The sequence below is a fragment of the Panthera leo genome, chromosome A1 (assembly GCF_018350215.1).
Source record: "Panthera leo isolate Ple1 chromosome A1, P.leo_Ple1_pat1.1, whole genome shotgun sequence".
Taxonomy (NCBI): Eukaryota; Metazoa; Chordata; class Mammalia; order Carnivora; family Felidae; genus Panthera; species Panthera leo.
Genome location: NC_056679.1, coordinates 72124482 through 72150578, shown reverse-complemented (window position 1 = coordinate 72150578; position 26097 = coordinate 72124482). Strand labels below are relative to the sequence as shown.

The window sequence follows — 26097 nt, the reverse complement described above, 5'->3', positions numbered from 1 at the left end:
CTATCAATTTGTAAAGAAATAAACGCTATTTCTTCATCGTCTCCGGGGGTGACAACTTTCTTCACAGCTCACGGGAAGCGCACGTTCTGGACTTGTCTTTCTGGTGGACACACCCGGCTGGCTCTGGGCTGTGAGCTGGCAGCCTTGTGAACTCAGGCTTACCCGGTGCCTCTGTCCCATCATAAGCGGACAAAAAGAAGGGCTCCAATTTCCTCTGTGATAATCAGGGTGAGGGGGTTTCATTTACAAATTTGAGAAAAAGTACATACACTTCTGGTAAGTCCATGAGATTGAGAAATACATGGCCCTAGTCAAGTACCTTGGAACAGCCTTCTCATTTTCGCCACCATGTTAGAAGGCTGTTATGTTAGTCTATCTCCTGCACTACTTCTCCTGTGGTTGTTGGGGTGGAGATGGGGTGGCATCCTTCGTGGGGACAGGAAAAACTCCTGTAGCCCCACTCTCCTCTGTGCCTACGGTTTCATGATCTTGGTTTTGACCCCTCTTCCTCCATAACCCTTCCTCTATAATCTGATGGTTCCAGAACAGGAGGAGAGAAAGAAGCCCACAGTCAGCTGCTGCCTACAGTACGCACGTCCGCCATCAACACTAACACCAGCCTCAAAAAGTACACCCTCTAGGCAGCTTGTACATTCCCCTTTGAGTTTAATGACTCTAAACCTCTCCACTCACTGAAGGATAAACAGTTTAGACAAATATACTTTCAACCCTTCATTGATCTCTGGATATATTTCCATCACCCAAAGCAAACAATTTGAAAAGGCATCAAGCACAGAGAGATTTCCTTGTATTGTTTTGTTGTGTTTTGTTTCGAGGAGATGCCTTTGGGTCAATATCTAGTCAACATTTTTTGTTTGTTTGTTTGTTTGTTTTGCACTTTCTACATTTATGATATTGGAAAGTAAGACCCTGCTCAGAAAGTGATGGCTTTAAAAAGGATGTTCATTTCTTCAAAAGAAACTACTCCTCTTTGTATGAAATTCCATGTAGGAATGACAGACTGCTACTGATGTTTGGCTTTGTGTTTTCTTCCTGTACCTGTAGCTGGATATGACTTAGCCAAGGCCTGCTTGTGGACAATGTTGATGATTCAATAGCGTATCTAGTAAAACACACACAGACACACACAGACACACACAAAGTGGCTGATTTTTGAAGTCAACAAATATAAACAAGCATACTAATGTTTTCTTTTTTAATTTTTTTAATGTTTATTTATTTTTGCGAGAGAGACAGACAGAGCGTGTGCGGGGGAGGGGCAGAGAGACAGGGAGACACAGAATCTGAAGCAGGCTCCAGGCTCTGAGCTGTCAGCACACAGCCTGACGCGGGGCTCGAACTCACAAACCGTGAGATTATGACCCGAGCTGAAGTCAGACACTGAACTGACTGAGCCCCCCAGGTGCCCCAAGCATACTAATGTTTCAATGCAGATGGGCATCCTCATTCTGTACAATTTCTATAAAAAATTAATATCTGTATTCCAATGATAATGGCATTATGGAAGACCAACTAAAAAATTCTAAGCTTCAGGGCTCTGTGTTTGGAGCTGTACTCAGAAAGAAGAAATTTAGGGGCACCTGGATGGCTCAGTTGGTTAAGCATCCGATTTTGGCTCAGGTTCTGATCTCACTGTCTGTGAATTTGAGCCCCGTGTCTGGCTCTGTGCTGACAGCTCAGAGCTTGGAGCCTAGAGCTTGCTTCAGAGTCTCTGTCTTCTTCTCTCCCTGCCCCTCCCCCACTCACACTCTGTGTGTGTGTTTCTCTCTCTCAAAAAATGAATAAACATAAAAAAAAAAAGAAAGAAGAAATCTAACTCAGGTTAGTCATTCTCACTGCTTTGTTATATGCAGGACACTACCTTCTGATCTGGTAACATTTCTTTTCTTCCCTCCTTCTTCCAACCTCGAAGGCTTATTCCATCCCACCTCCTTTCCTGTTTTCTTTGTCAATCTCCTTCTCCACCATTCCTTCCCTCACTTTTGCTTTTCCCAACAGAGCTCGAACCTAAAGCAAGTGTTTCCAGAAGCTGAAAACCCTTCCTCCCCCGAAAGCCAAACTGGTGCTAGATTCCTCGGGGAGTTGGAATGAGAATGAATTTGTTAAGAGAATAACCAGGGAACAAAGAGGTTGCTTTAAACCCATTGGGTTGTCACCTGATGGCTGTCACTGCATTAGGTTGAAGGCACGGCCTCCTTGGCAGACCACGGCAAGCACAAGGTCTCAAACATAGCGTTCCTGGGAACCAAGGGCAAGCACGGCTGTCTATTAAAATTGAGCCTGTTCCAATTTTCAGCCTTCCTCCAGGAACCACATGTGGTCACAGCATTCCATCTGATTTTATCTCTGGAGTTATGCCAAAAAGCCTCTTTGCACCTGATAGCGTTGGCCTTTGGCGATGGGTAAAGGAACAGCCACTGTCCAGGGGCACAGCCCCACAGCACCTCCTGCTTCAGAAACCCCTACCTCCTATTCAGCCATTCTCTTTGCTTGACTCTATCTCCTTCAGAAAGATATTTACGTGCTAATTCAGACCCAGGGTAGGCGTTTCATGTCCAGTAGCACCTTGTCGGAAAAGGAGAGGGAGGGGGCTGTCTGTTCTGCGAGGAGGCCGCTGCATTGAAGAAGCTGGTCTGCTCCATGCCATCTAGTTCCACAGAGGGCAGCTCCAGAACATTACTGAGAATCAGGCAAGCTTCCAGAGCCTTCCTGGTGTTTTTCTAGGCACTGGCAGGGAGGAACGTGACAGCCTCCTAGACGGGCCCATATGCACTATGAGAGGAGAATTTTTAAAGTCCTTTCCAGAATTTATACAGAAACATCAACATCAAGGTATCTGAAATGTAATTTATTCATATTCTGTCTCAGAAAAAAAATCTGTTCTGCTTTTCTCGGGCAGTGGGGTGGGTGGGGTGGGGGCAATGGGTGAGACTCTTCTTCTGGAATTTGTTTCTCTGATAAATGTTTGAGCTGGTGGCTCCTTTTCAATTGACTTGCAAATTACAACTTCCATGCAAGCTTAATTTGATATATACTATACATATATATATACACACACACATATATAAATATATATATATACATACTATACATATATACATATATATATACACATGTGTATATACATATATACACATATATATTGTGAAATATACTATACATATAAATATACTATACATATATATATACTATACATATATATACATATATATATGTATACACACACACACACACACACACACACACACACATATACATGTTTGGTTGGAATATTAATGATTTTTAGGCCAAAGAAAATGACACCAGAATTTGGGGATACATATATGCTTTTTTTCCTTTTTTTCATGAAACAAAATATTTATTTCTCTTTGTGTCTTTCTCCCACCCTCAAGCCTCCCCTCCTCCACACACCCATCTACCTAATCTAGCTTCTGAAGTTCCCAAAGTCGTGCTTGTTGGCAGTTCAGATACTTGTGATCGCTTTTCCGAGTTCTGGGCTGTGCTACGTCGCAGGTGAACTCAACAATTACCCTTTTGCCTTTTTTTCACTCCATTCATTGCTCATTGTATCTTGTTGCCTTTTCTTCTTTATGCAATTCTTAGTTCTGTGTCACTCAGCAATGAGGATATATACAAGCGGCTGAGGCCCTTTTTGCAGGAAAACCTTCCCACGCGTTTCATTTCCTTAGATCCCAAACTTCCTGCGGTTACCTTTCAAGTCTGAAGTCTGGTACAAGCAAGAGTGGTTCCATTCCTGCAAAACGCAGGCGTGTGAAAGGTTGTACGTGCGGCTGTACAGACCATGTGTCAGAACAGGGACCCAGTCCAAGCTCCGGCAGGAGATACTCACCCTTCCCCGAGCACAATATGCCATCTGCTGATTCACACAAACTCTTGCTTTGTTCCTCCGTCATGTTACACTTCCGCGGGTGCTGGCAGAGCGTCCCGAACCAGCCTCTCTCACACACGCAGCGACCACAGGAACACGTGCCGTGGCCTGCGAAGCAATCGCGGGGTGGGGGAGGGGCGGCGAGAGGGGGAGGTGGGTAAATATCCAGCTGAATCACAGTTTTTAAGAAAGAAATATGCAAACCATAGGACCTCATTTCCTGTCAAGCGAACGTGCTTTCCTTTATACAGACTCAATTTGGCATGTCATTGTTGAAAAGAACTCCACAACGGAGTTCCGGATTAACATACTACATTTGAATGCAGCATAGGAGATGGACCAAGAAAGAAAGAAACCTTGAGACAATTTAAAATGGAGTTTCATCAACCCTTCTTGGTACCAAATGCTTCCTCATTTGCATTTTTGTCAGTACGACGTCTCGGTGCGTTTCCTAATTGTACACACCAGGGATGTCCAGACCAGCTTGCAAGGCTGGTCACGTCACCATCGCTTGCTGCATTTATTGACTGCTTTCCTATTGTTTACTAATAAAAAACAAAAGGTTAACTTCCAGGGGAATGGCTTATGGCCATATTACTTTGTGTACCTCTCCCCTTACTAAGAAGAACAGATGTTAGTGTAAGTAGATTTATGGTACAGATGTTAAAAACAGCCTGAGGCTTTGACTCCTGTCTGGGAATTTTTTTCCACTTGTTTTTGTCATTGGCTCCCAGTTCTGGGGATGTTTGTCTTGGGGTGTGTATACAACACCGTATTTATGACAGTCATACACCGGCATAGAAGTCTGTCTAATGGCCGCCAACACCCCCATTACACTGTCACATCGTCCCCTTTTAATTTCTTATTTCCAACCAATGCTTTATTCTTTTACCTATATGCACATCACCTTACAGCCAGATCTCCAGACAGAACCACCAAAAAACTATATGTCTGGCAAAATTTTACTGATTATGAACGGAGCATTTTGCTAGGTACCAGGGCATACCAAATCAAGCACGGCAGTGATGACAGGTAGTTTGAACTGCTACACAGTTTAAGGTATACGCTTGGCATTCATGGGCACTTTCTTCTTAAAAAGTCTCTCCTAGAGTGGTTTTCATGACATTGGACGCCCCCGTCTCCTTCCAACACTTCTCTTTTGCCCATTTTTCCACATTTTTTCCCCTAATCCCATTAATGTGGGTGTTCCCTGATTGTCTCTTCTATTTATTTTAATTTTATTAAATTAAATTAAATTAAATTAAATTAAATTAAATTAAATTTTTATTTTCATTTATTTACTTTTTGAGACACAGAGACAAAGTGAGTGGAGGAGGGCAGAGAGAGAGGGAGACAGAGTATATCCCAAGCAGGCTCCACGCTACCAGCGTAGAGCCTGACATGGGGTTTGAACTGACGAATTGTGAGATCACGACTGGAGCCAAAACCAAGAGTCGGATGCTTAACTGAGCCACCCAGGCACCCCAACTGTCTATTCTTAACCTTCTTTTCTCTTTCTCTGATCTCTCTTTTGAAAAAGTCATAAATCACAGGCTGTCAGATAACTGCAATAATTACTGGGCTATATCTCCAGCCTCTAAATTCCTCCTAAAGGCCACTCCCATGATTCTTACTCTGTATTCCACTAGTATCCAAACTGATACTTCTAGACTTACATATGCAATTTTCTTTCCCACACTTGCTCTTCTGTTTTGCATATTTCTTTCAGTGGCACAACCCTGCTTCCAGTTACCCAGTTCGAAACGTTTTGAATCACATTTGAATCTCTCTTACTCCCCTCTTCTAAAGAGTTGCCAGAACCTGTTGAAACTACCTTCCAAAATGTCCACCATGTCACCATCATCAACCTTTGAGAGTACCTTCTATCAGGTCACTCTCCAACATTTGTGCTCCCCGCTCCCCACAGCACGAGTCTACTCACATACATCCTTGAGAACCAGCCCCATGCAGCTTCCTAATGCTTGTGGGATGAAGGTCACCTACTTTAGTCTTGCTTATGTTTGAGGTTCCTGAAACACACCCAACTTTTCCAACCTCATTCTCTCTCTCTCTCTCCTCTTCTCCCCTTTCATGCACTTCACCATTTGAACTGATCTGCTCATTGTCCCTGTACATTTCCAGGGCTTTTCTGACTTCTTGCATTTGTCGAGATGGGAATCCATTCTTCCAACCTGACACAGCCTGCTCCTGATAAATTTCAAAGCTCAGGGAAGGTGACTACACCTTTGTGAAGATTTTTCTAAGGTCACCAAGTAAAGTTCATCTTCTCCTCTGAATTTCTATACTACTTTATTTTTCGCTTCTATTGTGGAACAGTGTCTTCCACTTTGCGATACCCAGTTATGTATCAAATAAACCCATTACTTGACTGTGAATTCCTTGAGAATAGGAATCACTTCTGATTCATCACTGCAATCCTTCAGAGTCCAAGCACACTGCCTTAGACATAGTGGATCCTCAAAAAACAAACAAACAAACAAAAAGATCTTCTAGATTGAAATAATTTGTTTTTTTTTTTTTAAATCTCCTTCTCATTCCCTCACCTCCACCCCCAAATCCCAAATTAGAACTATAAACTGAATCCAGGACATTATTATAGGCCACTGAAGGACAATGGACAGTTTTTGGATGGCTGTTCTACTTTTGTGTTCAGTAGGGTGGAGTGAAGTTAGAGAATTGGTGCCCCCTAGGAGCTACATACACAAAAAATAGTTACTAAATTGATTATATCTTGACTTCACCAATAAAACAAAAGTCCTCTTAAAGTGAGATCTATTTAAGATGTTCAAAAAAATTGTCCATCTCTGGAGGCAGATAACCTGGGATACAAAAAATTGAGAAAGAGCTTCTGTGGACCACGGACATCAAGCTATGGACTTTCCAAATGCTCTTGTTTCTTACTGACCCTGGGCTAGTAGGAATTACCATCAATTGGACATAATTGGAATCATTTAATCCCTATTGCAGAGAAAGCCATTTTCCCTTTAACTTAGGATATCACTGAGAATAACTAAATGGCTCCTCACAGCAAGTAATTTAATGTAGAATTTATATTCAAGGAAATAGGAGATTGTTTTTCATTTATTAGCCCATTCATGACATCCTTCTGCAAAATTAAGTTGGCATCTAGCCCAGACAATGGTCAGAATGCATTGGTATTCAAATGTTTTGCTTTGCCATCTACATGGCTTCTCTTAAAAATTTTGAAAACCTTTCAATAAAAAATTTTTTAATAAGCTTTAATAACATAGGCATCCATTCAAGAAACTACCGGGTACCAGGCACCATACTAGCTCCACTCTCATGGTTCCTATAGCCCACAAGGGTAGAAAACAAGGACCAACAAACAAATGCATTGGAGCTATGGGACAACTAAAAAGGACACTACTGTATTCAACAGTGAGAACACTGTTAACTGGAGTAGTCAGAGAAGAGCTCTGTGACACCCAAGGGATGACACAAAGCCAGAGAGGAAAGCTAATGTTCTAGGAAAGCTAATGGAAAGTTCTTGGAATAAGAAAGAGCTTGGCATGTTATAGGCAGTGAAAAAAAGGTCAACGTGTTCGAAGAAAATTGAGTAAGAAAAAATGGAATAAATAGCAAAGCTGGAGAAATGTTCAGGAATGAGAGCATAGGAAATTATTTGTTCTTGGTAAAAAGTTTCAATTCTAAGAGGGATGAGAAATCATAGAAGGGTGCTATGCGAGAGAGTGAGATGATATAACTCACAATCTGCAAATTCAATTTGGCAGCTGTGTGAGAGAGGTTAAGGTGTGTTGGGAGGCACGGAGTGTGGGGAAAGCGAGAGGATGTTGCAGTGGTCCAAGTGAAAGGTGACAGAGGTGGTGTCAGTACTAATGGAGAGAGGTAGACAGAGATCCACTTTGGTGGCAGGTGCCTATTGGATTGGACGTGGCGGGTGAGAAAGAAAGGACTAGTTTTCTAGCTAGAGAAATATTATAAACAATGATGCTATTTGCTAGATATGGAAACTGCGGGACGGAGAGGTTGGGAGCAGAAAATCCGTTCTGTTTTGAATCTTGTGTGTCTGAGATACTCTGAAGACAACTATGTAGAGAGGTCAAGTAATCAGATGACACAAATCTGGTACTCAGAGGACAGGTTAGGGCTAAGCTTATACATTCTGGACTTGCCAAACATAGATGGCACTTAAAGCTCTGAAAGTTCATGAACCCATCTAGGAAGAAATAAATCTTGGGAAACTCCCATATTTAGGGCTAGGGTAGAGGAGGTGAAGTCAGACAAGTAGGAACACCTAGGAAAGAAGGAGGAAAACGAGATGATTTTATAAAATGACAAAGGAAAGTATTCCATAAAGGAGGCCTACTGAGTGCAATGTTCCTGAAAACTGAGAGTTAAAAAAAAAAAAGACTATAATAGTAGTTTCAGTCAGATTTTGCCGGACCAACTGTACCACGCTGTCGCTTATGCCTGTGAATGAAACACCTAGCAGTGACAGATGTACTGGAGTATCATGCACACCTTTCAGTAAGAACATGCCTGCCGGGTGGCAGAATCCATAATGGTAAGTTATCTTCGTATAATAAATGTATAGTGGGTCATTCTAGAATGAACCTTAGAAAGATCCAGCCTAATAAACCATATGAAGTACACTAAATTGGCCTCCACTTGACTTCTCAAGTCTTCACATAGGTGAGTAATTTTCCATTGGACTTTCACTTTGAGAGCCATTCACCTCTCCCAGATGCTTACCTCCTTGCATCTGGTATCCTCATCCTTGCTTCTTCTTCCTATTCTCTTCCCTTCTCTCACCAAGGATGCTCTAGACCTGTGTCGCCCAGTATAGTAGTCACTAGTCACACATGACTGTTTGAGTTTATTAAAGTAAAATTTAAAATTCAGTTTCGCAGGTGCATAAGTCACATTTCAAGTGCTTGGTAGCCACATGTGGCCAGTGGCTCCTGTGTTGAATGACACAGATACAGAACATTCCCATTAGCTTTGAAAATTCTATCGGACAGTGCTGCTCTAGACAAAGACCTTTCCCAGTGAAATTCATTGGCTCTGAGATACATTTCCTTAAACCACAGCAATGATGTTTCTCAATTAGGAAACGGACCCAGGAGTGGATCTCTTTGCATCAAATACTACATATTGCCTGCCCCATATGCTTTTCCCCTTGTTAATATTAGGAGGACACTCATTTTTTTTCAGGGAGGTGATAATATGCCCATCTGAAAATGTTTGATTACCCAGGCTCCTTTTGACCTAGGACCTACCTCTAATAAGTGAGATACAAGAGAAAATCCCTTCCTAGTTTCTAGGATAGCTGCTGTCCTCCAAAGAAAACCCGATGGGACACAGCCAGCATGTATGTGTCCTTTGGTCTTTGCCCTTTTCTCTCTCCCCTTTTTCTTTCCCTAGTTGATAGACACACCGGAGGCTTTCTCTGAGCATGACAATAAAAGTCACACTGGAAGGGCAGAAGTGAATACAGAAGGTGTGTGGGACATTGATGGCTTTCGGGTAGTCACCTCCTTATCTATCTCTGCAGTAACTTAAGATGCAAATCGCACTGCGACCCCTAGCTACGAAAGGCTTGGCTTGAGTCAGTGGGTGGAGGCCTTTGCCAATGTGAGCAACCCAGCAGCGCCTGGGGGTCGCCACGTTCATATTCTCGGCGGTATGCTCTCTAATTTGCAGCTCTGAACTAAACAACTCCCAGGAGAAATGTGAACTGATTGTGTAATTAAGAGGTGGCTCTTCATTACCCCTTCTTGTTCTTCAACTGGACTCATGGGCAGCATTTATTCCAGGAGCACAGAGGAAAGAAGGAAAGCAATAAGCAGTCCATTTCTTATTCTCATCCTGGGTAAATGGAGGACAGGAGGGAGGTCTCTGATTAAGCTTATGCTCGGCTAAGACAATTAGACACACCTGAGCCAATGCGTGGATATATATATTTTGTTTATGAAATCCTAAAATCATAATCCACTAAAAAGTGAGCAATACTTAGGGACTATCACCCTGGACTCAGCATTTTTGTTTTTCTTTTCAGTAGTGACTTATTTGATTAAAAAAAATCCGTGCATTTACAGATCACACACAATTTTTATTGTTAATAAAGATGTTTTGAGAAGGTCTACATGTGGTCTATGATCATTGAACATGACTAACCAATAATTTAGTTAAATGAAGAATGGTCTTACTTCATACTGATTTTCCGCTTGCCAGTCATTTTCAGGTCGTGATTTTGGTGTAATCAAAACGGAACCGCTTAAAATTATGTAATTACTTACATTCACCTTCAGGTACAATTGCTAATTTACCCCAGCCTACCAGAACTGGTTTAATCATCTCCAGCGTTATTGTTAGGAGGGGATAAACAGTGTTAGTTATTATTTCTCAGGTGCATGCTGATTAGGTAGGTTTACGGATGTGTTTGATTTTACTTATTCCTTGTTTGCTAAAATACTCAGGCAGTCCCTGCTTTGCTCTCTGGCCACACACTGGCTGCACAGGGTTCTAGTTCATTCCTCCCCGTGAAAGACCGTGTGAACTATAGCTCTGTGTCTGGTAGTGCACTGAGAAAATGACCCAAATTAGTGATTCTGCTTCATTCTCCTCTGAAGCCACACCAGAGGGATGATGTTAAGGAGTTTCACGTACTCATGGTAGTAATATTTGTCAACCACTGGCTGCCACAGCATGGGGAAGCTAAAAGCTTTGAACACATAGCCTTCACTCCTCTGAGGCACAGGACTGCTGATTCATATGATGCCAACTTCCTTCCAAAACCTCCGTAGCTAATGCTTTATGATAGCCAAGACAGACATGTTGTTTTCTCCTGTTCTGAAGATGGACGTTTCAATCTTTCACTCTCCACCTAGTACCCAGGGCGTGCATTGATGCCTTCCTGGCATGTAATACCAGTCACGTTTCATTCTTTATGTCCCCTTCTCATCATAAAGCCAATAGGTGGGCATTATAATCCTTACCATACATGAGTGTACCAAGGCAGAGAGACCAAATAACCTGCCCAAGTTACTACAACTAGTAGGAAATGGAGCCAGAATCCAATTCCTGGTCGGTCGAGTATGAAGTTCACATTCAGCTTGCTGTGTGGCACTGCTCACTTAGCTTCCAAGAAAATGGTGACCTCTTTCACTTAAATTTTCCTTGAAAAAATGCAGCAGAGTGCACGCACACACACCATAGATTGTGGACTTTCTCCAGACAAAATATCAAAATACCCACAGAAGATTCATAAACCAAGATTTTTTAAAAAGTTCTACCCCTCCAAAAAAAATGTAGAAATACAACAAAAGATTCCCAGATATCATTTTCGAAGGATGGACTTATGAGTGATTTTTATTTTGTCCTTTATATTTTAGTTTTTTTAAAGGTTGAAAAATAAAAAAAGCAAAGTGAAATATTTAATAATGTCTTAACATCTAAAGATGAGCAAAATAAAATAAACAAAGTGAAGTAATTTATACCATAAATGATAAATGAGTAGTTTGAAAAAAATCCTTCCCAAGGATGGATTAAAGAGCAGTAGAGAAGAGTTCTGATGTAAGAAAATGAAACAGTATATTTCTTCCACATGTCAAATATTTTTTCATCTCTGTGCCTTCACTTAGCTTTCCCAGACCCAAAATGTTCTTCACACCCAAGCTTCATACATCTAAATATTTGCTGTTCAAGGCCCCAGTCAGATGTTCATTCCAACTTGAAGAATTCTCTGATTTCAAACTGAGATCTCTGTCTCTCTCTCTGTCTTTCTCTCTCTCTCTCTCTCCCTGCCCCCCGCTCCCTCCCTTATTTGTGGTTCTCTTAATTTCTAATTTATTCAAAGAAAAAAAACTTTTTGAGATCTTAATCCTAAGCTTGAGGATACAATAATTAGAGACAGAGAGAGAGAGAGAGAGACTTTCATTACACCCATGGGAAGTGTACACATTTGAAGAAAAGACACATAAGCACACTTACAATGACATGTCACGATGTTATAATAATGAAGGTATTGCAGTATGGAGGAAGTCTAGAATAATTTCAGAAAGGTTCTCTAAAGGAGATAATTTGGAAGACTGATGGAAGAATAGAAGAATGACGAGGAGTTGTTCCAGAAGAAGCAAAGATAAGGAATATGATGTCAGGTAAAAGGGACAAAGTCATAACACATCCAAAATTCTCCATCTCCATGGACCTCCATGAAGAAATCATTGTTTTAAAATGAGATGAAGACAATTGGTGCCACAAAAGCGTTGTCTCCTTCCCCCCATCCAATTACTCGAATCAGAAACTTGGGATTCATACTTGGGATTCATCCTTGAACCTACCCCGCTCTCACTCACATCCTTTAATCATGGGCTTCTGTAAATGCTGCTCAGACTCCTGGGGCAGTGGAGGTCCGTCTAAGCATTTGGCTGACACTCAGCACCAATCTCCCAGGAAGGAAACAGGTCAGGAACCCCATCCTGGCAGCAGGATGGTACCAGGCTTTCCTCTCCATGCCAGTCCTTGAGCAATTCATGAGGGTGACAGCTCAATATAGCGGTGTGGGGATTTCCTTCTCTTCGAATAACACAGCCCAGATGTCCAGAGATGAGATCCATACTGCACAGGTGCTGAGGCTTCCCTGACTTAGAGGAAGCCTTATGTCCCAGAGGAGCCAAAACCTCTCCTAATGATTCCTTGGGCATAAGCTCCCAGAAATCCCACGAAGGAACGACATCCCCATCAGACATTCATAGTTGAGTCATAATCCCTCCCAAATTGGTTGAAATTTATTAATCGTAGGTCACTATTGCCATGAGAAGTGTTTTCTGGTAACCCTGGCACACACCATTTTCATCTGTTTCCAGGGAACCCAAGCCAGGAGCTTGAGGGTCAGCATCTCTTGTAGCAAAGTAAGGGTTTGGCAGCCTGCTGTCCACATCTAATACTGTCGCCAGTACTAGCAAGTTTTTCCATCTGTACTGTCCCCTGCCTGGCTGAACCGCCTTCACCTCTCTCCAGGTCTCCTCTCGGAAACATCTCCACCCACCAGCTTTTGCGAACAAACTCCTCCCAGCGATCCACACTTCACCCCGCAGCTAGAGGTACTTTTTCACTGCAGGAGTCATGTTACTGCCTTGTTTAAACCTCTTCGATGGCTTCCTATCATCCTTTGATGGAAGCCTCAAATCATTAATATGGTTTTCAAAACATGTTGCACCCTTCCCCACTTTGCATTCCAATCTCCAACCAGCCAGGGTTTCTCTCTGGTTCTCAAATGTTCCTGGAATACGTCACTCTCGCTTTATCCACAGATGCCCCGCACGTGCTGTTCTCTGTGACTGTTTGTGTCACATCTGCCGCCAGCACCTGGCTAAGTTGTATGCAGCCTATTATAAGTATGGTGGTTGTCACATTCGGTTGATTAATACATGTGAAGCACATACTGTGCACCTTATAGTCTTACCCAGATATGGAGGCAATAGAGTCTATGTTACACCCCCCGATTATGTATATTCCCACTGAACCCATGGCTCTCCTTTCAGCAGGACCCAATTCATTGTCATTCCTTTGTCAATGTCTGCCCTTCAAATTTAATTGTAAGCCCCAGCAGACTCACCACCGGATCTCCAGTGCTGGCAAATAGTGGAGGCTCAATAAATATTTGATGAATTAATGAAGAAATAAATGATAACTTCAGCTTCAACCAGGCAGAGGTTGGAAGAATTTCCATATGAAAACATTTAATTAGAGTTCGAAAAGAAGAGTCTGAAGCTGAGGAGAATGGAGCAAAGAAATCACCTGGAGAGACTGTCCTGAACATCAACGTGGAAGATGCTGAGATCGCTCAAGGGCAACACACAGCAAGTAGAAAGACATCCAGGAGCCATTTCAAGGGAAATATAAGATTGATTGGTAGGCTCTGGGAGAAGAACAAGGGAAAGAAATAAAGTGGTTATAAGAGAGGTGGGAGAAGAAATGGGTAGGACAGGGGTCTCCGAGGCTCAGAGGGGAGACCATTTCAACGGGGGCTTTAGAGTACCCACAACTCTGTGTTTACACCTGGTCACATGCTGGGAGAACTGAAAATCACCAAGGATGTGCGTGACTAGGACTTATCATAACCTTAAGGAGAGTCAGTTATGTGGAATCGTTGAGGATAGACCAAGTTTACATGGGTTTAACACTGAACCAAGAGGAATGCTATAAGTTTAGAGGCCAGAGGGAATGGTATCAAGGAGATAAAATTACTTAAGGGCATGTGTGGGTTTGAAGGGCAGAGCAGGGCTTTACAGGGAATAAGCATGCAATGAGTATTTGCTGACTCAATTACTGTGATGTGCTATATACATGATAAGAGGGGTTTCACTAGGATAATGGATATTTTTAGATAAGACTGAGAAATACAGAAACTTTGGTAATGCATACTGTGACCCGAGGAACCCCAATGGCCAGTGTCTTGTTAATTATGCTCTTCCATGCTTGGGAAAATCTATGAGAAGCTCCCCCACAGAAGCTGCACTGCTGAGTGAGAGCCACTAAAAATATGGCGGCCACTTTGATTTGGTAGCTCAGTGTCAAGTGTGAGGAGAAAGACGGCTTTATGCAAAAAGTAGACAGGAGAAAACATTCATTCTGTCTAAAACGGAACATCAGAAAGTCACAGTTCTGAATAATAAACTGATCTTACAAAAGGCATTAATAAGCAAACATGGAGCCCTGTTACACATCCCTTAGGGTTTACTGTAGTCCACAGCAGAAACTTCTGCCTGAGTTTGTTATGTGTGCCATTCTCTTTATATGTATCTAACACCAGTAATAATACATGATGTGTGCATATGTAAGTGTATGCCATACATATATACACTTATATGCTGGCTACTTTATCTGCATTAACTCCACTAATGTTATCGTAACTCTACAAAAGAGGTATATTATGATTATCACTTTATAAGTGAGAAGTAGAGGTTATGTAAACCGTCTCAAGTAAAATCGTTCGTAAGTGGCAGAGCCAGGGCTGGGGAAAAAATGCTCCCATCTGTAGTCTTGACTGCTTCACCGTATTGCCATTTATATTTCTTAATATTCAAGTACATTTGCATTTGCATGAAAAACACAGGAACTTGTGATCGCCTCATCCACTGGTTTAGTATGCTGTATACTTTAGTACCAAAGTTACCACAGGTTCAAACATGTCAATTAATGTCATGTCTCTTGTATTTTCTTTCCAGAGAAGAGTGGAGACAGAGATGAAATTCAAGACTATGATAACCAAGGCTCAAGTAATTCCTCCCCTAAAGCAGTGCTCCGAAAATAAAAGAATTAAAATCACAGTACCTTTATTAGCTGTCCTAAAGAAATCCCACTTTGAGCCCACGCGCAAAGCTGCGGTGGGAGGTAATATTCCCAGTGAGAACATGAATTACAGCTGATTCTCATTATTTGAAAATTCTGTATTTGAGAATTTGCTTACTCACTGAAATGTATTTGTATCCCTGAAATCAATACTCATTAAAGTTTTCCAGGTCATTTGAGCACACAGGCAGAATGGTTCACGTTCTCAGCTAAGGCCAAAGAAGATCACGCTTTGCCTCTTGTGTTAGCTCTTACACTGTAAAGAAGTGTCCTTTCTGCAGTGTATTTAGGGCTATGCTTTTCACATTTTCATGCTTTTTGTTGATGATTTTGATGTTTGAGATGTCCCCTAAGTATAGTGCTGAAATGCCTCGTGTACCTAAGGGCAAAAAGGCTGTAATGTGCCTTACGGAGAAAACACCTGTCACATAATCTCTGCTCAGGCGTGAGTCATAGGGCTGTTGGCCATGAGTTCCATATTAATGAATCAAGTATGCATTACACAAGGTCTTTAAACAGAAATAAACATAATACAATGGTATCTATCGATCTGTTGATGAAAAATCCTCTGACCAGAGGCAGGAAGTTGGCCCTGTATTTTTCTTAGGAGCAATGATTCAGTATTTGCTAATTCAGTGTTCACGGAAACTTGATAGACTATAGCTACCATGAATGAGAAGACCAGACAGTGCCTTGTTGGGGAATACTAAACAGAGTGTGTGTGTGGGCTGTGAGTTATATGTAGCTTTTCTAGCTGTATGTTACTTAGGATAAACATGGGTAGGCCATTGATGGGGAAATCTCTCCCTCTCCGTCCTGGAACTATCCCTCTCCAAACAATAGGATTGACCATCCAGAGTAAAGACTCAAGTAAATGACAAGAAAAGCAGAAAACACACTGACTTGTATGTATAAAGATGCATGCAGAAGTCCTAGTGAAGAAATGGTGGCAGAATTTAATGTCCCACACTGTCAACTGGGCTGGTCAGCTCAAGGAGCTTTGATGAAGCAGAAGAAGGAAGGAAAAACAAGTCATTGTTACCTAAAGACAATCTTTTAAAATACCAGTATTACCCAACCCTAAATCTCTCAAGGACATTATTCACATATGAAAGTGAAATTATGAATAACATACAATATTTTCAAGGGAAATGTCCAAGAATTGTTTTCCTTTACATACTTGAAAGGTATTCGGAAATCTTTGGTGGATAAAGTGTTTTTAATAAGATTTAAAATATGAAATTAAATGCATAGGTGATTTTTTTTTAGATCTGATTTTTACAATTTAAGAAAAAAGCACTGAGACGATGCATCCAATTATAGATTATAGTGATCAAAGATACTATGCATATCTGGCTGCTACGTGCCTGCTGCTGGCTGGGCTGTGCTCTTCTTTTGAGCACACGGGAGCAGCAGCAAAGTTCTGTCCAAACTCAAAAATGCCTTTGTCCTCTGATAATTAAGTTCCATGATACCATCTCTATTCGGTGAGATCAACCACCTAAGAATTAATTTCTCACTGTGTGAGTAAGGATCTTCCAAGTTGTAACCAAGGCTATAGCAGGAAGATAAGGGGTGTTAGCATGTCTACAGCTATTGTCTAATCTACTGTGTTACATCCTGTATCAAGAAAGGCTGGATCGGATGGTTGGCAGAATCTAACCAGTATTGAAGAATAAGACTGTGCTGGTTTGTCTGCTGCACTATCCAGAGAAGACACTCAGGCCACCTGGCATGAGTGGTCTGTTCCTTTGGCAGATGTATTTTGGCAGCCGCAGCTGGGCCCACCAATATCATCCTTACTGTTCTGGGGACTTCCACCCGGTGCCACCTGGGGTTCTCGGCCCCAAGGGTGTCTCTAGCCAGAGAAGACTGCTCTGAGATCATGCGTGTACCTTTGAGGCGTACTGGATGTGGCAGGCGAGCTCATGGCTCCTAGAAGCAGTCCTCGACCAATGACTGATGGAAAAATCAGAGTTGTGTGCTTCACTTGGGCTCCCAGAGGTTCATCCCCTGTCCTTGGATGAAGCTACAGTTGACCGCCGTGGTAACTGGATTGATAACACCATCGTAACTGACTGCCTTCCCTCACCCACTCTCCTACAATGTATCCTTCACCTTTTCAATACATTCCTTGCATTCAAATCCTTATCTCTGAATCTTACTTCCCACTGAGTTCCCCTACAAAGTGTTCTAGTCTCCAGCACAATTACATTTCTCGTTGGATGTCAAGTAACTGGTATCCTGGTTTATACATTGGTGTTTTACTAGTTTAGCTAGTGAAAATCAGTTTTCCCGGGGGCACAGATAACTCTGGGCAGATGGACAAAATACAGAGAGTATAGACAAGCAGAGTCAAGTATTAGTGTAAAAAATTACTTTGTGAGATGTTCTCTCACTTACCTAACACATGTTTGATTTCATCTAGCAGGGAGTTATACAGATTTGTTGTCATCTTTGATTTCCTCCCCAAAGTTGTAGAGAGAGATGCACTGGGGGGAGGGGGCCTATAATTTATGGGTATGTAGATGCAATAGGTTTCTACAATATCAGCCATTTCAACCAAGTTACTGAGGCAGATGGGCAGGGAGACCCATGTGAGATAGACGCTCCATGTCAGAGATATGACAATGCTAATAATAAGAGCAAAGATGTGTATGTGGCTCTTTGTAGGGGCTTTAGATACCACTGTAAGAACTAAATGAGTTAGGGAGCACTTGGGTGGCTCAATCGGTTAAGTGTCCAACTCCTGATTTCGGTTCAGGTCATGACCTCACAGTTCATGAGTTCAAGCCCCATGTCGGGCCCTTCTCTGACAGCTCAGAGCCTGGTTGGGATCCTGTCTCCCTCTCTCTCTCAAAAATAAATAAAGATTCTTAAAAAAAATAATTAAATGAGTTAGTAAACATAGAGCACTTACCAGAAAAATAAAAAGACTATAATCAATTTAGATATTTCTGGTAACTGATACCAATGACGAAAAAAAAATCTAAACTAAAAATAATATTGCCAAAAAGTCCAAACAGTTTGATGTCACCCTGGGGAAAACTGTGGTATCGAGAAAGATCTGTGAACTGAACGTCAGAGCCCACATCCTGGGTTCTGCCACTTTTTAGTTTTGGGACACTGACACCTCTAACCTCACTCCCTGTCGCATCTGTGAATTGCAGAAAGCAGGAGCAATCTCTGGGGCTGTGCAAGGGCCTCTTCCCTTGGCTCACAGAGAAAGAAAAGAACAAAGGATGTTTGTTCAAATCACCAGTGTGTTATAGTTGGTCAGAGAGAGAACAGAGAGAAAGACACACAGGGATGCCAGGTAGATGGCATCCCCGCCTTCAGTGAGCTGTCCGTGCATTTTGGTTTTTCCCTGATAATAGCACCCAATCACATTACAATCATTATCTGCTGGTTCTGGACACCTGCACGGAGCTGCAGTCTGCAGGCATCATCTCTACAACATGAAGTTTTTGCAAGACTGAAACCGGACAATGAGGGTTGGCTCCATCCCCTTGGCTGCACGAAGCTCGGGTAGACACTGTCACGTTCGCCCTCAAGGACCCTCATTTGTGCTGCACTCCCTCTGCTGCCTGGCCTCTCCCTAGGTCCCCCTTGCTCTGAAGATTATTACCTTCGGTGAGCTCCTGTTGGGTCTCCCAGCCATCATGGAAATGGAATGTCTATCTTCTGTGCTTTTGTAAGTAGAGTGTGATTTTACCACCACGTTTGCAGGTAATACATGCTTCCCCTACCAGTTTTTATTAGCAGAGCAAGAAACGTCATTTCTCACTGAGCAGGTGCAGCAAAACCTGTCACTATCTTCACAAGATTTAGCATAATCTCAATGACCTTTTGTGACCAGCAGGCTGCGTATTTTCACATATCCCTAAGTCAAGAGTCCAAGAAAATAAAGATCATTACAAACCGAATTGTATAATGCTTTTAGGTTTACTTGTATATTGCCTTCAGGTTATCTTATCTTCTTTTTTAACAGAGTTTCCTTCTGTTAAAAAAAAAAAAAGGAGAAGAAGAAGAAGAAGTAGGGTAAGAAAGGCAGGCAAAGCTGGCCGCGAAGCTGTGAGAAGTGCTTACCCCCACAGACCGTGCCGTCCAGGCCTTCACAGCGGCGGCCGTCGCATTCACACGTCTTGCCGTACACCCTGGGGTCTCCCGGAGGGTAGCAGGTGCACTTGCCACATTCGCATTTACCTGCAAAACGCACAGGGAGGGCACACTTGTTAGGAGGGTCATGGAATCGGCCAGGCTTCCAAAGGATACAGACAACTAACACACCATGAAGCGTGTTCCTGCTGCGCCTGGAAATAGTTCCACAGATAATTTTCTTACCGCCTCCGGCAAGACCAAGGCCAAGTGCCGAGGAGGCCGGGAGCTGGAGTGATGCTTTTGTTTCGTTCGGTTTTCAAGACGAATTCTCTTATTAAACCCTCTGGGCGTTTCATCTTCCACTTAGTCTGATGATACCAAATCATACATATTTTGACATAACTTAGGATAACGTTGTCATTTAAAAAAAATATTTTATGTATTGTTACTGGGGCTCTATCGGCCACATAAGCAAACGATGTTCATAGGTACATTTTGAGGTGATGTTTTTTGACAATTGGGCATCAATTTTGTAATTCAGAGAACTCATTTTAACAGGGACCACGTATCAAAGTGCACGACCTTAATACCAGTATTATTCTTGACTTGAAATTTTAAAGTATAAGCGGTCTTTGCAATGAGTTGGATTCAAAGTTTGGGAATTCCTTAACTACTATTGTTATGGCTTTCATCATTATTTCTTGAGCTGTAACTACGTGTCAAATACTGCAATTCTTTGAATCCCATCATTTTGTTTTCACCATACCACACATTGACCAGCATTATTACTATCATTTTACTAAACAGGAAACAGACACGTACTGACGCCAAGTTCCTTTCCCTGGTGAACCAGCTCATAAGGAAGAGATTCAAAATTTATATCCATTCTTATTAACCTTAAAATTTGCGCACTTAGCCATGAAGCCAGACTGCATTTTAATATACTCAACGCAGCACCGGGAGGCTATACAAGAAAGAAAATTTCCCTTTGTCTGAGGAATCGGTGCTGGTTTGGCAGAAATTCAGCTGGGTGACTACTCCAAGACATCTGTTCCTCTCTGTCATTAGCCCAACCATCATAATTACACACCCACTGAAATGATCATAAGATGCTTCGGGGCTGACCCTGCAATGTTGTTAGTCATTCTGTTGCTGCGTTTGTATCTTGTTAAAGAAATTCTGAGTTGGTAGATGATGGAAGAAAGGAAAATTAGTATTTCGAATCATATAATTTCAGAGCTGTAATTAAAGATAATCTAATGCAGTGATTCATAATCTTTTCTGGCAGCAGAGGTGGGGGTCATGGTCCCTTTGAGAATCTGGTGGAAGACATTGCAAGAGATAGTGTTGTTCTGGCTGCCCTTCAACCTGTCTTCCTACTTGGAGATGGGTCCAGGTTCAGCAGGAGGCAGAGCTCTTCCCCTTCCCCAGGGATACTCCCTCTTCCTACGCACTGGTGGACAGAAGAGGGACACACCAGACAGTCTTGGCCAGGGCTTTGATTCTTGAGGGTGGAAGAAAAGGCACAGGGTCTGTGGCAGAGTTTGCAAGAGCAACAGCACAGAAATGAGTGTCCACGAGTGGAGGAACTCGGCACCCAGTTCCAAAGTGATGGCAGCAGGGGCTAGTTCTCGGCAGGGCCTTGCTTCCCTGGGCTGTTGCATGAACTGGTTGTCCAAGCTTGCACTCTGCACCTAAACCCTTCTAATAAAATCCTTTTCCATCCCAGTTAATGAGGTTGGTTTCTGTTGTCCACAGACAAGAACTCTAACTGGTAGACCCCAGATCTCTCCTTGGAAAAATACACCAGCACTCATTTATTTTTTTATAAAATGTCAAGAGGATCCATGACTTTCTGCAGTGTACTTAATAGATGAGGAAGCCCATGCAAGCAGAGGCTAAATGATTTATTTAAGGCCAGCAAAGTAGACATTAGCAAGGTTGGTACCGGAACCCAGATTTCCTGAGCCCCAGTTACCTTCTGGTGTACATAAACACATCCGCCCTCATTATGAGTGTGTGTGTGTGTGTGTGTGTGTGTGTGTGAATGACAAAAAAATGTCATTTTTTTGACTGTGGAGACAAAGAGACTAACCACAGAACCATCAGCAGCACAACCACATACTGTTAACTAGTCCTGCATGGACAGATATGGGAACCTTCCACCACGTTATTCCTGAGAGGGAATGCAGTCCAGTTATCACATCATCATCAATTTTTAAGTTTGAGGGCATATGTATTTGTGGTGATAATTTATTAACATTTTAAGGCATTCGGGAAGTTTCCCAGATATGCATTATTGGTTTCTGTGCCTCTCTGGAAAGGATGACAGAAATGCTGGCATATGGATTCGGATATCAACGTTTCATTTATTTCATTATGGACAGTTTCTGTCTTGTATTTCTTCTATAAAGTTACACTGAAAAGTGTTCATACTCAGCCCTAGGTTCATTTTTTCCCTAGCAGATTATAATTCAGGTATCCTTTTTCAAATATTGGAGAATAATTAACCACTCTGCATTTCTTGGTGTGTTTTTTTGTTTTTTGGGGTTTTTTTTGGTCATGAATCTGTTGGGGTTTTAAAAAGCTATATCAAGCCAACTGTTAGCTGACTTACTTTATAGCTACAGCTGTAATACAGTTCATAGGCTATAGAAACTTCATATGGAAAGGCAAAAAATCATAAATCAAGACAGGCTAATTTATTACAGAAAATTAATGAAGAGTCAGTTGTTCATACAGTCCACATATTAAAGTGCCTTATTTTGCTGTCTTAGTTCACAGCTTCAGTCCAGTCCCAACCAAGACACATACTTGCCAGTTAAATTTCTGCTCATCTTTCAATATCCAATGTCACCAAATCCACGATACTTGCACCCTGCTACTCATGTACCTTCTCAAATACAGCAGAATCAACTACCTTCTTGTGTGTCCTTATGATGTTTGAATCGATACTTACTGAACAGATGCACTAAACAATCACTGCATGTAAATAGTTTAGTAATATTCCCACAACACATGAGCTTTAATGATAGAACTTAAATTTAGAATGTCTCCTCCAGAATAAATATGCCCTTCCAATTGGCCAGAAAAACTTCATTTGTGCTTCCCATAGTTACATCAGTGAAATATGTCCCACAGCAAGCCCATCACCTTTATTCACAAACCTACTTCTCTTCCTGTATCCTGTTATCAGGAGAAGGTCACCATCATTTGATGTGTCACCAAATCTTATATATATTTGATATATATATATTTGATTCCTTTTTTCTTTTAATAAGCTATTCTTCTCCTTCCAGTTTGAAATTTCATAAGATCCACTTTTTTTTTAAGTTCATTTGTTTATTGTGAGAGAGAGCAAGAGCAAGGGAGAGGAAGCAAGACTATGAGCAGGGAAGGGGCAATGAGAGAGGGAGAGAGAGATTCCCAAGTAGGCTCCATGCTGTCAGTGTGGAGCCCCATGTGGGACTTGATCTCATGGCTCATGAGATCATGACCTGAGCCCAAATCAAGGATCAACCTACTGAGCCACCCAGGCGCCCCAGATCCACTTTCTTAAAACATGTCTATGATTATGTAACCCTTTTTCAATTAATGGTTCCACGGGACCTTCAAGGCAGAGATCAAATTCCTCAACAGAGCTCTCCACCCCTGGTCCAACTCACCTTTCCCAGTACACATCCAGTGTTCACAGTACACTCATGTTCAGAGACTGATTTTTGCTCCACTTATTCTCTCTGTTGTGCACTCTACCACTTTCTCTATACCTTCCAATCCAATGTTCAACAGCCAACTCAGATCTCCTCTCCTCTACGAAACTTTCCTCGCCATCCCTGTTGGGTTACCTCAATGAGTTGTTCTTTCTCTCTGATCCCACAGTAATTTGTACACACCCCTAGTAGATCACTGAATGTAAACTTTATACTAGATAAGCGCATGCTTGAATCGACCACAAATACTGAACTCTCTGTGGTCCAGGCTGACAGTGAGATTAATAACCTATTGGCAGCCAGCAAAGTTCTCTGTTGATGGAGTAGGAAACACTGACAGATTTATTGTCTTTCACTTTTTCAACAAGAGACTGAATCCAATCTCCTTCCTTTATTTGCTAAATGATATTATTATTTCAATGGCTATTTTAGTGTTGTGGAGATATAAATGTAGCTTCTCAAATGACTATCAGTATTCACATAAGTAAGAATGAAGGATGGTGGAAGTTTGTACTTCTAGTACTAATAAGTGCCATTTTGTATAACAAATTGGGAGGAGAATCTAATGAAAGATACACTCAAAGAAATACAAATAAGCCGAGTAATTTTTGAAAAGATAATTCAAGAACAGATGGAAAGGACAGAAATAACCATCTGAGAAGAAACTAATTCAGCCAATATCATCAATATCATCCAACCAAAACTTACGTGAACTTTACACTGAGTCTGTCCATTCCTATTACATTTTAAAAAAGCAGATAACCTTTAAGAGCACACAAAAAGTCAGTCCAATGATACATGGTATGGCAATCCTTATGTACTGTATTTTAAGGCTTATACGTTAGCATAGAGTAATGACCTAATGCAGGTATCTAGAAGTTCTGATTTAAAAAGATTTTACTTAAACGTTTCTAATTTGACACTTCCATGCAATAAAGAAACACTCCAAGACTGACAAAATGCAGTTCATACTGCTATGCACAACTAGTCATTTTAACAAATAAAATACACCTCACTTTAATATCATCTTTAAGTTTTCTTACACTCACTAAGAGAGCTAAACACGTGCATATGTTGGCCTTGGAGTATACTTTTCTGTAAGTACCATGTTAAAATTTAAAACCCTCATGCACTTATTCCAAACTGACAGATTCCAAACTGTTTCACATCTGAAATTCAGCAAATATGAAGGATCTGTTTTGTGTGAAGCACCTAATCAGATATGGGAGTATAATTCTAAACAAGGGATATGTAAGTCTGTAATTTCTGCTATCCTTCTATATCCTATTTCATTTCACAAGGTATTAACTCCAAATAACAGTGTTGGAGAATGATATTTCCAAATATTACACACTTGTTTTGAGTATTATTGACAAAATTTACTATTATAATTACAAAACTGAATGGGCAACATTTTTAATATTTGTTTTAATAGAAAATTCATACGGTCTGTAGACATTTGAAAAGATACTCCCTTCTAAATCATATGGGAAATGCAAAGTAAAACCATATTGAAATTCTATCCCAAACCAACCACATGAGCAAACATTTAAGAACTGACTGTAACAAGTTTTGAAAATGGCGTGGAAACACAGGGCATATTTTTACAGCTGGTACAGTTATAAGTTGGCAGAATATTCTGGAATACTGCTTAGCATTATCTAGTAAAGTCAATATGCATAATCTATGAACCAGCAACTCAATTCTTGGTCATATTCACTGGAGAAAATTATACTCATTTGTACCAGGAGATGTTCCAGAACAATCATAGCAACACTATTCCTAAGAGTCTCAAAGGAGACTCAAATATCCAACAGTGACAGAATATATAAGTGTCAGTTATATTCTTAAGGGGATCACTGTACAACAATTAGAGTGAAGGAGACACTGCTACTTGCCACATCATGCTTGAATCTTCAACACATAATGTAGAGTGCAAGAAGTTAGCCGCGAAATGACATATATTGTTTGAAATATTTCACAACACAACAAACAAGTCTAAACTTCATAGTGTTTGGGGATATATATTTAGGAGGCAAACTTTAAAGAAAGGCATAGAGGGTCTCCTGGGGGGCTCAGTCAGTTGAGTGTCTGATTCTTGATTTCAGCTCAAGTCATGATCCCAGGGTCCTGGGATCAAGCCCCATGTCAGGCTCCACGTGGAGCTTGCTTAAGATTCTGTCTCTCTGTTTCTCTCTCTCTCCCTCTGCCCCTCTCCCCAACTCTCTCTAAAATAATTTTTTTTTAAAGAAAGGCATAGAACACCTTAAAAGTGAGAATAATGGTCATCTTTGCAGAGGAGGGTGTTGGTAGTAATTGAGGAGGGGTGGGTGGGAGCTCTTGGGATCCTGGAATTATTCTATTTTTGCACCCAGGTCAAGGCTTTGTATGTTACTACTTTGTAACGATTCATAATGTTATAAGTTAATATGCTATATATTTTCTTGGGCATCATGGATTATTTATCAAACAAGTCTCCTACAACCAGTGAGCTATGTTGCAAAAAGATCAGACCCTTTACTTAACTCATTCATTGCAACTAAATAAATTCCCAACGTATTCAACATTTAAATGTAGAAGTTTAACACATAAAATCCTGGACAGGAATATAGGTGGGAGTTTTCATAACCCTCGGGTGGGAAAGACTATCCAAAACATGACAACAAACCAGAAACACTAAAAAACTGACAAGTTTTACCATAAACAATATTTAAAACAATAACATAAGACTGACACATAAACAATAAATGGAGACAAAATATTTGCACAAATAAAACATAATAAAAAATAACTATATGGGGCACCTGGGTGGCTCAGTTGGTTAAGTGTCTGACTCTTGGTTTCAGTTCAGGTCATGATCTCATGGTTTGTGGGTTTGAGTCCTGTGTTGGGCTCTGTGGTGTCAGTGTGGAGCCTGCTTGGGATTTCTCTTTCTACCTTTCTCTCTCTGCTCCTCCCCCAAGCGCATGCTCTCTCTATCTCTCTCAAAAAAAATGACTATACATATGAGCTCATATA

At 41.3% G+C, this 26097-nt stretch overlaps 1 protein-coding gene across 2 annotated transcripts in view; it reads right to left on the bottom strand.

Annotated features, from left to right (window-relative positions):
• ITGBL1 (integrin subunit beta like 1) overlaps positions 1-26097 on the bottom strand; it is a 215140-nt gene that overhangs the window by 8580 nt on the left and 180463 nt on the right. Inside the window, exons 8-10 of one of the 2 annotated variants that reach the window (XM_042930031.1) lie at positions 19358-19474; positions 3872-4018; positions 3447-3775 (exon numbers count right to left, since the gene is read on the bottom strand). In XM_042930031.1, the coding sequence (XP_042785965.1) occupies positions 3729-3775; positions 3872-4018; positions 19358-19474 (311 nt within the window). In that variant the 3' untranslated portion in view covers positions 3447-3728. Of the gene's footprint in view, positions 1-3446; positions 3776-3871; positions 4019-19357; positions 19475-26097 lie in introns of those variants that run through there. The other variant, XM_042930028.1, reaches the window with a different exon arrangement.